The 12,642-nt window shown below is 47.8% G+C and overlaps 1 protein-coding gene across 1 annotated transcript in view; it reads left to right on the plus strand.

The window, feature by feature from the left end:
• Nucleotides 1-340: 340 nt before the first annotated feature.
• The window catches only part of LOC116873265 (prothrombin-like), a 35,087-nt gene continuing 22,785 nt past the window's right edge, over nt 341-12,642 (plus strand). Inside the window, 3 exon segments of the mRNA XM_032867018.1 lie at nt 341-371; nt 569-684; nt 11,592-11,730. Coding sequence (XP_032722909.1) covers nt 341-371; nt 569-684; nt 11,592-11,730 — 286 coding nt within the window.

Consider the following 12,642-nt stretch of genomic DNA (forward strand, 5'->3'; position numbering starts at 1 on the left):
CAGGCAAAAGGGAGTGAAACAGCAAATGCCCGTCGCAAACTCGCATAAAGAAAACCATCCTCCTCTCCTGCAGAGAACGCGGCTGTAAAAGGGATTGGCCTCTCGCCGACATGTTTTCAGGGTGTGGGGCATTAACGCTACTGTTTCCTCTCGGGTGTTCCATCGTGAAAGACAAGGATTGAGCCCGAACAGGGGATGTTTGGGGTGCTAATGAGAACCAACCAGAACTTTAGAATTCTGCAGGAGGAATGAGGAGAGAGGGCGGGCAGCTCTGATGGAGGAGTACACACACGTCTGCGTGCACCTGGACTGCTCACGCATGGCACGAATGTGAGGCGGAATGAGGCCGGGCAGCAACGAGCAGGCCAGAGGTGGGCTCCGATGCGAGGCAGGCCGGACGGGCTGAGCCCTCCCCCAGACACGGGAGCAGACCTGGAGCCTGGGTCGGGGCAGAGGGGCGTCGGCTGGAGCAGGAGTCCTGTGGGTGACTCGTGCTCACCTGCTGTGCTGAGTCCGGTCAAGGGAAGTGATGGACGGCAGCGTGCCTTCTGCCGGTGGATTTTCCCAGGTTGCCGGCAGCTGGAGGGAGGAGGCCTGGAGTGGGCGGCAAGTTCAGCTGAGAGCCGGGAGCTGCTGAAAGGCAGCAGGCGGGAGAACCAGCCTGGAGAATCTGGGGGCTTGCAGGTGTATTGCTAAAACCAGGTTTCTACCAGGAGCCCAAGCATTCTGCCGAGCTGGGGCAGTCTGGACTCGCGATCAGTCTGGACGGAGACGAGGAGGCCACACACACCTTGGTGGGGGAAGGAGCCTTCCCGCTGTGTGTCTGGGGGGCAGAGTGCTGGGGAGCCGTCTCGGGTGGGGGGAAGCGGGCTGTCCAGTCGCCCTGTGCAGAGGGAGAGGTCTCCGCTGTGGCTTGGAAGGTGCGTGCCTTCGCCCAGCCAGGGGCCCGGCAGGTCGGCAAGGGTGGCTCTGGGTAACGGACCGAGAAGGCAAGTGCCGGCGTGAGAGGGTCCCCTGCAGACCGAGATCCCTGCAGAGGGGTCCGGGGTCCGATGAGGGGTGCCGACGGACTTTTGTGATCGTCGGTCCCTCATGGCTCTTGTGATCGTTGGTCATTTCAAAACCTTTACAGGGCTCATCTGCTTTAAAAACAGTATTTTCACAACACAACCATCCACAAATGGGTTTTTTCAGATATCCTCATGTTCCATCATTGAATTCCACAGGTGAGGGAACGGACCTTTGAGATAAAGGGTCTTCCCAGATTCATGCAGCTCGTGAGGCCTGGAACCGGCGGACGGTCCTAAACTCATCCAGGCGCCCAGAGGCCGGCAACGGTCTGGTTCCTTTCCGAAGGTCCTCTCCAGCGGCGCGTTCACTTGCCTGTCACCTGCAGGTGCGGTGTGGGCGTGCGTGCACACAGGCCGAAGCGGGTGTGCGTCTGCAACGTTCACCCGAGCGTGGGTCGGATTTGATTGAACCCAGCGCAGGGCCCGTCCCCGCCGAGCCTAACGAAGCACCCAGCGAGGACGTTGGGCTGCTTCATGCAGCACATGTGATGGGGGCAGGGCAGGCTCTGGGGTATGACGGTGCATAATTCCCTTTTGTTAAGCCCCGGAAACATCTGTTTCTCTCCAACCTGTTTAAAGGTTTCGCTTTAGTAGATATTGGTTAATGATCACAAAGTCATTTGCCGTTAAAAACAGGTGCTTAACGCTGGTGCCTGGAGAATGACAGTCCCTACAAGAGGTGTGGGTGCTGCCGGAAGACAAGCCCCAAGCCCCAAGGCAGCAAAGCATCCTGCTGAGACCCCCAGGCTGGCACTCTCTTATACTCCTGGTCCTGCTGACTCAGGTCCCTATTACCTTGTCCTCGGGTGGGGGCTCTCCCCAGCCCTGTGATGACCCGTTTCGTTACAGAAAAGCTTGGAGTCAGTCTGGGGCACCCGCACTGTTGCTGTGACCTTCCTTGTAAAAATACAGTTAGCCACCTGCCCTCGGATGCCGGGAAATGGAGTGAACTTTCCTCATGCATGCCTGATTCTCGAGGAGTGGTGAGCCCTCCTTTCCTTGTGCGAGGTGACAGGAGACGTGAGGCTGAATTGCAACCTCCACCAACACGACTATCCAGCTCTTGGGCTCTAGAATACGATTTTGTTCTAACGGAGGTCGGGATGCCTATAACCTTGCCCCAGCAATCCTTCGCTGTTGGCTCTGTTGGCTGCTTATTGACCTCTTCATGTTGGACTCAACGTCGGAGATAAGTAGGGGAGGGAAGTGTAAGGGGTCGTGATTCTTTATGTGTCGTTTTTTCCACACATGTTTAATGGGCTCCTGCTAGTTGTAGAGTGTCCTAAGGAGTACAGTGATGGCTGAGATATACTCCTTCCTTTAGACAAGTTTAAAACAATATTTTAGTCACCTACTGAAAAACTCAGTTTGTATCTGCATGACCGTAAGTGCTGGGTTCTTCCTTCCCAGTAGCTGTCATGGGCAGAGAGCTCGGTCTGGTTCTGTCCATGTGTCCGATGCAAACGGATGGAATATGGTGCAGCTTCCCTTCAGCGGCTCTGGGTCCTGACTGCCCGTTCGAAGCTGGGAGCTTGCAAACACACCAATGCCAAGGTCGTATCCCAGAGAATTAAGCCGGACTCCCTGGGGCTGAGGCGCAGTGTAATCTGCTTTCAGCTTCTGATCGTATCAAGGTCCAGCCGCCACCGAGAACCACTAGTGCCGCGGGGCTTAGAGAAAACAACAGGTGTGTTGTAGTAGAGAAACCAATTTTACTCCATTCTGAAGCAGCAAAGTTATTTATTTTTCAATAGCTCAGTTTGGATCTAGAGTATTATTTTTGGATCTTCACGGCTCAGCAGTTAAAAAAAAAATTCCTTGAACTTGAGGCACAGAGAGCACTCAACAATGTTCGACTTCAAAAACCCATTCGCCACTTACTCCGCAACAATGGGCTGGAGTTTGCATCGCGCAGGACGCAGACGACACAGCTGACCTCCATGTAAGAAGTCATCACCTCATGCTCAAGAGAAACGGGGAAGCCGGTGACTCCCACTCGGTGTCTGTGAAGGGAAACCCATTTTGTAGCAACGACCCACATGAAGAGAGTGTCCATCCCAACCCGGTCATGGGTTGTGTAGGTGCCCAGGCTCCAAGGATGATATCTGCTCCAGGCAAGAGCACTCATCTCCCAGCTCTGCTCCTTCTCCCTGAACGTTAGAGAGCCACTTCCCTATGTGGGCTGTGAGACATGTTCCACAGCCCCTCCTGTTTGAAAATTCATGCACATGGCCCAAAGCCACGGTCTTCAGCCTTTGTATGATAGTCCATAGCTCTGGGTGCCGGGTTACCGTAAATGTATTTCACGGATCAGATTTTTTTTTTTTAAGTTATTTTTCCCTTCCTGCTACCAGCCTTTTTCCTGGTGCTGCTTGGGGTGAAGCAAGTCCTCCTCCATTGCCGACACGGAGAACCCAGCAAACACGCTGCCCTCCAGCCTCCTGTTCTTTAAAGGGAGAGGGTTGCTGCAAGGTACTGACTCAAGCCCAGGTCCAAGGGCGTTGGTGGAATGAGCCAGGCCAGGAGAACTGGGCTCCGGGACCAGCATGCGGTCACCCTGCAGGTGTGTGGGTGGGGTGCTTCCCGCATCCGCTGACTCCAGCTCTGGCTGGTGGGTGCGTAGCAACCGTGGAAGATTTTCTCCACCCGAATATTCCACTAAGCCTTGCTTCCTCCTCGCGCTCCGTTTCCGCCTCCCCCTTCCAGATATTTGTGTGATGATTTTCCAGCCTCGGGCTCTGCAGAACTCCTTTGTGCGCACACGTTTTAAACGTGTTCATATATATACCCCTAGCGAGTTCATCTCTTTCTTGTACGTTCCCTTGGTGAGCAGGAGACTCGGGGGGTCTTTAGTCATGACTCCTGCCCACGGGTCCGTATCAGGGACTGTTGCTTACGCTGCATATCGAGCATGTCATTATTTTGGGGGAGTTACATTCAAATTAAGGATTTGCATAGAGAGTGAGGGTATTTTTTGAGAGACTGAGTTCTACTTTCTGCTCTCCTTCAGCATTACTGGGTGAACTTGGGCAGGCTTTTTGGAATCCTAGGGCCTTGCTTTGCTTCCATGTAAATGAGAGCTTGGGGTTCTGTCCCAGTCCTAATTTGATTTTTGGTGTGAGACCATAAGAAAATACCCTCTCGGTCTCAATTAAAGACAATGGAAACATCGACAATTAGACGGCTTACCCAAAAGGCTTGGAAGGATGTTCTAGATCATTCTAGAGCCTTTTTTTTTTCCCCAAAAAACAGCCCTCCACCACCCACGACGAGCATCTCTTGACCATGTCAATCCAGGCACAACACTCAATACTTCTTAACATTTTATCTCCCTAATACCCCGTCCGCGGTGACTTGGGGTGGAAATCCCTGTCACCAGTGCTGTTCAGAGTGGGTGCACAGTCTGTGTGACGGCTGGGTTCCTGCCTTCCACTGCCCCCAGAGTGGGAGCTCCACGTGCTGACTATTCCCAATGGCCTTTGCACACAGCACTGTCTTCTGTGCCCAGGCTGTCCACTCCTGACAGCTGGAAGTGACAGATACTGGCACTGGTTTAGTAGCTAGGAACGTCGCTAGGTGTGTGTTGACTTTAAGGAAGAAAAAAAAAGAAAGAAAGAAACAGAGCAGTTGGGCTCTTTCTCTTTTCGCTTTTTTGGCTGGCTGCTTCCTGCTTCATAAATCTGGGGTGGGAGGCAGGGGAGGCAGTGAGCTGCTCCCCGCGTCCCCAGCCTGTGGGAGGGGGTCAGCGGCAGCACCTCTCTGGCCAGCTGCTGGGGCCATCTGCAGCTGGGGCTGGTTCCGTGATCTATGGCCACAGAGCCACTCCAGGGGCCTTTATGGCTGCTTCATGGCAGCTGGTGTGAATGGGAGTGGAAAAATAAACCCTTTTCTGCCCCAAACATCAGGAGGAAATGCTCCCAGACACACACACACACACACACACACACGCACGCACACACACCCTCAGCTTTTCCACGCTGGTGGTAATTCTCAGGCCCGTGGTTGTGGTTTTTACGTTTGAAGGTCTGTCTTTTTGCTTGGGAGCAGATTGAATCCCCAGTGATAGATCAAGGTTGTTGGCATCCATGTTTCCAGCCTCCGAGGGAGTTAGGAGGAAAAACCCAGGAAAAAGGATCGGTCTTGAATTAAGAGGAAAAACACGTACATTTCCATTTCCATTGAATTTTAATTTCAAAACACACATTTAAAATGACAGATTGCAAACAGCTACTTTGCCAGCCAGTGGAAACTCCGTGTTTTATTGGACTGGCTTGATGACGCAGGGGACCGAATACGGACCATGAGTCCAAATGCCTTCTCTTCAGCCCCTGTGCCCAGACCCCACACACTGCAGCACCCCCCTTGATCTTGTCCAAATAACCCTTTGTTAAAATTGGGCCTTTACTGCTCTCTGCGAGTCTGATGCTTCCGTCAGATAACACAGGATTCTGAAAGGAGCTGAGTAAAAGAACAGGCGTGCATTTTTTTTTTTCTTTTACTTGGTGAGTATTTCTAATAGGTATTGATAAATCCAAGCACTCTTAGTCTTCGGTTAAGACAAACCCAAAGCCCTGAAGGGGCTCACAGTCTGAAGAGGGACAGAGCTAAGTGCAAAGACATGCTGAGTGTCAGGACAAGTGTTTTTGGAAGGTCCTGCGGGATCCAAGGAAAAAAGCTTCCAGACCTGCCACTGGGGAGAGGTGTCAGCAAAGGAGTGGGAACGAGGGGGGTGTAGTGTATGCTTGGAATTGCTCATTCATTACAGCCCAGAGTAAATGCTACTATCTCTAGGAAGCCCTTTCTGTGTTTTGGATTTTTTCCTTCCTCTGGGCTCCAATATTTTAGTTTCTAAAATATTTAGTTTCTAAAACTTGTTTTTACTAGTTCTGAGTGGCTATCTACTTTCTATCCCTAGACATCTTGAGGGCAAGGATGCGATGTGATACAGCCTGTATCCCTACTCTTATGCTTGTCAGGGTAGACAAAGAGCACATGTTTCTTCTCTGCCTGAATGAAGAACTGGGCAGGGATGATCCTTGCTCAAGTACATGCTAAGATCTGTGCGCCTTTGGCCTCCGTTCCGTGCCAGAGCCTGGCTGGCTCAGGACCTGTGTGGATGATCGGACATGGAGGCTGAGTTCGCTGCCCACCAAGCATCGTCAGGAATGCCGGCCATCCCGATCAAGCTAGTATTTGCAATGGTCCTTCATCCTCATGCTGTGACATGGGGAAGGTGAGCACGAATGGGAACGGAAGGTGCTAACAGAACTCCAGAGAACGACGTCTGCCGGGGCTAAAGCTTTGGTTTCTTCATCTTTATTTTTTAATTTTTATTTTACTTTTTTATTGAGAAAGAGAAATAGAGAGAGAGCAGGTGGGGAGAGGCAGGAGGAGACAGAGAATCCTGAGTGGAGTTCCCGCTGAGCGTGGAGTCCCACACAGGACTCGATCTCGTGACCCTGAGATCATGACCTATGCTGAAATCAAAAGTCGGACGCTTGCCTGAGTGAGCCACGGCACGCCCTTGGTCTCTTTATCTGTGACTGGATTCGTGAACTACATTTTAACAGTGAGGATTAACGACATATATATATGAGAATACGTCACACAATTACTGCCACATAGAAAACTGGATTAGGACTCACAAAGGGACATTTATAGAAAGGGAGCCCTTGCATTTCTTTTTAAAATCACAGTAGCAATTGTGTATGTTTTAGAAAAATCAGAGTAATAACAGTTTAAGGAAAACCTGTAGACTCCATGAAGCTTTCCGTAGGCCCCCCAGAGTCAGATACTTCAAACTCTTTGCTATTTCTTCTGATTTAGAACTTCAGACTTCTAATAATATGTATTTATTCTGTTTTGAAAATTAAAAACATTCTCTATTGACTTATACTATGGAAGAAGAAGGTTCACAGAGCACACCATGTGTTCACCACACATGTATTTTATTTAAAAAATTGATTTTTTTCTATGCACCATGTAATAATTCTCCCTGAAAGGACAGTCACAGTCTCAGTAATTATCACCCAGTACTTAGGGTATCTCTTGATTCCACTGTGCTACTGCTAAGTTGGCTCTCCTTCTTTCTAAACTTCATGACTTTCCCTTTCGTTGGAAATCTCCTCCATCATTTGTTGGAGCATATCCTCCAGTAGCTTTCTGAGAAGAATGTGCATAAAAGGGTCATCTAGTGGGATGCATGTCAAAAACACGGTTATTGGGGCTAACATTTTGTTTTGGTTGGATAAAGAATACCAGATCAGCGATGATGTTAATCTCAGAACACTAGATTCTGCAGATAATGTTTGCATGGGGGTGTAGTAATTGTCGTTGTGATTCCCATCTGAGTCCTGCTCTCTAAAGATGTGTTCCTTCCCTCTGAAGCTTTCAGTCTCCTCTTTTTATGCTTGGTATTCTGTAACTTTGCAGTGATGTTTCTTGTTTATTTAGTGGGTCAGTTTGATAGTTTCCTGTGCCTGCAGCAGTCACTGCTAACTAGGTGGCTGGAAACAAAATAAATGTACCCTCTCAAGATCTGGAGGCTTATAGTTTGAAATCAGTTTCCATGGCTGGAATCAAGGTGTTGGCAGGGCCGTCCCTCCAGAGGTTCTAGGGGATAGCCTGCTCCCTGCCCTGTCCAGCTTCTGGTGGCTGCCAGTGCTTCCCTGGATGTGGCTGTACCAGACACCATCTCTGCCTCTGGGGCTATGGTGCCTTCTCTCCTGAGGGTGTCAATTCTCCTTGGCCTCTCTCCTATACATAAACAAATGATTGTATCTAGAGCACACTGGATAATTATCCAGGGTACTCTCCCCATGTCAAAGGCCTTACCTTAATCACATTTTCAAAGAGATTCACAAGATTCTCTTCTGAGGACAAACCCATTGTCTGGGGACTGTGATCCAGGCAACCATGGTCACTCGATAGGAACCAGAGTCCTTTGGCTCTTTTCCTTCCTTCCTTCCTTCCTTCCTTCCTTCCTTCCTTCCTTCCTTCCTTCCTTTCTTTTTTAATTGAAGTATACTTGCCACATGTTACGTTGGCTTTAGGTGTAAAGTAGAGTGACTTAACAAGTCTATGGGTTATGCTGTGCTCACCACAACGTAACTACCATCTGCACCATGCAATTCTACTACAGTAGCATTGACTATATTCCCTATGCTGTGCCTTTCATCTCTGTGACTTATTTACCCCAAACGCCCTCTCGCCTTCACCCATTTTACCCATCCCCCAACCCCCTCCCCTCTGACAACCTCTAGTTTTTTCTTTGTATTTGTGGGTCTTTTTCTCTTTGTTTGTATATTTGTTTTGTTTTGTCTTTTAATTTCACATATAAGTGAAATCATACGATAGTCGTTCTTCTCTGACTTATTTCACTTAGCATAATACCCTCTAGGTCCATTCATGTTGTCACAAATGGTTAGATGTCATTCCTTTTTATGGCTGAGTAATATTCCATTGTCCACACACAGCATATCTTCTTTATCCATTCATCTATTGATGGACACTTAGGTTGCTCCATATCTTGGCTATTGTGAATAATACTGCAATGAACATAGGGGTGGGTATATCTTTTTGAATTACTGTTTTCATTTTATTTAAGTAAATACCCCATAGTGGGATTACTGGATTGTATAGTATTTCTACTCCTAATACTATGAGGAAACTTTGTACTGTTTTCCATAGTGGCTGTGGCAGTTTGCATTCCCACCAACAGTCCACAATGATTCCTTTTTTTCCCCCACATGCTCATCAACACATGCTATTTCTTGTCTTTTTGGTACTAGCCATTCTGACTGGTGTAAGGTGATTATATCATGGTGGTTTTTATTTGCATCTTCCTGATGATGAGTGATGTTGAGCATGTTTCTATGTGTCTGTTGGCCATTGAAGTCCTTTGGTCCCAAGACATTTCTTTTTATTATTCCTTTAATAATTCTTCCCTTCCATTTACTTTATGCTTTTTGGAGCTTCTGTGATTAATACATTTGATTTCCCTGATGAATCCTCTTAATTTCTTATAGTCTCCTATTTTCCATTTCCTATCATTTTTTCTCAGTTTCTGCATGATTTTTTCAAATGTAGCTTCTGGATCTTTTATTGTGTTCTTAATTTTACAGATTTTAGTTTTAATGTCTAAGAGCTCTATTTTTCTCTGTTCATACTCGTTTCATTGATGTAATGTCTTAGCTTTCTGAGGAGTTTAATTAAATATATTTCAAAGTTTTTTTCTGCTCATTGAAGTGCCTCAGTTTCCCTCCTTTTCTTGTTCTTCAGTTTTGATTTGTCTTTCCTACTAGAGGCTTTCCTCCAATCTCTACTGTTCTTGGTTTTCTGCTTGGACGCAAAAGTCAAGTACAAAAATCTGATGGGAAGGTGTGTGTGTTTTGGGGGAGGGTTGTGTGTGGTTTAGGAATTGGCAAGCTTCACTTAGGGTGATTGGTGCTTGAGATGGATATGGCTATGTACTTGTCTATTCCCTTGGGCTCACCCATTCTCCAGAAATGTGTCCTCTTCTCTGTTGCCCGGGGTGTGCTGGGAACTATGGAGAGGAAGTTGGGAGGACACCCCCTTCATTATGGTGACTTAATTCCCTCTGTCTTCAGCCTCATACTCGACCTTCTTTCTCTTTTTCACTCCTGTCTGGAGACTCCGGTTGGGTTTCTCCATGGAGCACATAGCCGTAGCCCATGCAGACAGAGGTGTAGCTGCCTCACTGCCCAGGGTGGAGCTACTTCTTTATGGGTGTTTAATGGGTTCTTCTGTTTCAGCCTCTCTTTTTACTCCTGCTTCTAGAAGTAGTGAGATTTTCTGTTAATTAAGCTATCGACTTTTAAATGCAATGACTTGATTTTGTTTGTGTGGATAAACGCCAGACATTGAGCACACACATTGTCCCAGTTAACATGTAAGGCATAATCTAGGAAGTACGGATGGCTTGGTGTGGTAGATAATCCATGGAGGAGACCTGCAGGGGGAATTATTAAAAATTGAGTTGAGAAAGGTCAAGAAAATCTAATGAAAAAAGTTCCTGGATGTCAGACGTTGGAGGTTGAATTCTTTCTGTGGGCTGTGAGGCACCTAGGAAGGGTTTGAAACATAGAAACAAGATGTCTAGCAGAAAGTCCAAAAAGGTGCACTCGGTAATCCCTGTCTGTTTTTTCTTTGATTCTTGTAATTTTTTCTCTTTGTAATCTTCTTTCATGGCCTTTGTGATAATCAACACTTTCCTTTATAAATACCCCAAGTGGATGTCCTTTTTTCGGATCTGAAGGATCTTATCATCAAATAATCCTGTAACCTATTTACCTACTCTTGCCTTATACCTTTTCTTTTTTTCTTTCTGTTTTGTTTTTGCTTTTGTTGCTTTTGGGAATAAGCATGAATAGTTTGATTTTTTTGAGGCAGATTCTTAAAATTATTGTTAAAATAAACAGTTCATACCAATCAAAAGCACTCTGTGCTTAGAACAGCTGAAAATGGATAGACACAGTGATTTGGAACATCTTTGATAACTGAACAGGAGGGCAGCTTCAAGATTTCTGACTAAAGGTTGTCCAAGATTCCCATATTTTAAAGATCTGCAGACAAGCTCAAAACCTGCTTAAAATAAGGAGCTCCCGTCTCAGATGGCGACTGCACTTGTCCTGCATATGGGTAGTGCTTATTTTGTAAATGTCATCCCAGGGAAGGTCAGAGCCACCCACCTGGTCCTCATCCTCACCAGCTGTAAAAAGAGAAAGTTGTGGAGAGGGAGCTTCCAAAAAAGCTGAACGTCTTTGGCCATGTATGAAAAAGCAGAAAGACAACTGTCTTGAACACCTACTATGTGCAGGGCACCATGCTGGCACGTCTGCTGCCATTTTAGCCCACTTCCTGCTGTTGTCACAAGGGGCAGGTGGTTTTATTACCACCTTCAGATGGCAAGGCAGGCTCCAAGGTCAACGGGTCCAGGTCACGACGGTGGTTTGGGGGAGAGAAGTCTGCCCTCAGGGACTTCTGGGGTCCCACAGCTGCATTTTCAGACCCCAAGAGAGTCAGAATAAATCGTATGGTTTCTTCTCGTCACACACTGCTGAGAGAAAAGAACTCCAAATGCTCCTGCATGTTTGAAGGGAAAGCAGGGCTCTCCCGTGCTTGTTCGTCAGCAGTGACAGTCTGTCTTCCTCCAGCGTGGTGCAGAGGGTCAATTTAAATCCTCGGAAGTGCCAAGAACCCCATCTGTTTCTCCATCTGAAATGGGAATATTTTGCTCTTTTTTTTTTTTTTTAATCTTGATTTGGTCTTTCTGTGTTTGCACTGCAGCCTTCAGCCCAGATGCCAATAATGAGGAAAATGTATTAAGTGATAAGGGGGGAATCAGTGAAATTAAAATGAACGAGAGAGGAAAACTGGAAATGGGAACAACAACAACAAAAATGAACTCTTGCTGTAATATCCAGCCCAGGTGTGATGGGGAACGAGAGCCTGTCCCTAAGCGGTTCCAACAGCCTGACGAAGCCCCCACGTCCGGGGTAGAGGGGTCAGGACGGTCCCAGAAGATGTGCCAGAGACACCTTGAAGAGCCGGCCTGACCGCACAGCCGGGACTGTGGTGCAGCTGCTGCGTGTGAAGGATGCTCGTGTCTTACTACGCTCCCGGAGCGCAGATCGCTGCGGTAACGCACAGTGTGTTGGAATCTGTGGATTATGGTTTCACAGCCACGAGCAAAGCCGCAGCTCTCCATTACGAGGATGGGAGGACGGTGTTTCCGAGAATCATAGAATTTCAGAGGTCTTAGCTACCGGGTGTGGCTGAGGTCACAGGGAGATCAGGGAGGCTGGCATGAACGCCGGCCCGGGAATCCCGGGACCCATTTGTGCGGCAGGTCGACCTGCAGAATCTCCTGGTCCTACTTCTTCAGCTGGAAAATGGAGCCAGGGCTGGCACCAGAGCTGACGAAGGAGCAAGCAAGATGACCACGTTCCTTACCTGTCCTTAGTGACCACCTAATGTCAATGTCTCACTTCATAGCTGGAGAAAGGGAACCAGGGGAAGTAAATTATCATTCTCCTTTTTACTTTACAACTGTAGCTGTGTAGCTCTTCGTGTTAATTAAAGATTTTCATCGGTGCTTCCCCCCTTTATTCTCACAGTAACCCACGAAGCAGGCTGAATTCCCCTTCTTTTACACACGGGGGTGCAGACATGGGGACCTGGGGACATGGTTCCTGCAGGGTGTGGTGGGGGCTGGAGACCAGGGCAAGGCACTTGGCCTGCGCTTGGCAAACCGTCCCATGGGGGCCTCTGGGCTTCCAAGGAGTCTTCTCAAGGCCACTTTGGGGAAAAGTGAGGACCCCCACCTTTTTCAGTTTAAAAATCAGGCTTTCATGCAGATTTTCTTTTGTATGTGCAAAAAGGGTTAAAACCAATTTCTTCAAAATATTGAAAACTCTTGAGTTATGACCTGACTTCTCGATCTGATACATAAAGAACATAACTCGGAGAGGTGAAGACACCTGTCTGAGGACACAGAGTCTCCCACTTGCGACTGCCCACTGCTCCTAACTTTGAGATCAGCACTTCTGCT

The sequence above is a fragment of the Lontra canadensis genome, unplaced genomic scaffold (genome assembly GCF_010015895.1).
Source record: "Lontra canadensis isolate GAN:19392208 unplaced genomic scaffold, GSC_riverotter_1.0 scaffold32, whole genome shotgun sequence".
NCBI lineage: Eukaryota > Metazoa > Chordata > Mammalia > Carnivora > Mustelidae > Lontra > Lontra canadensis.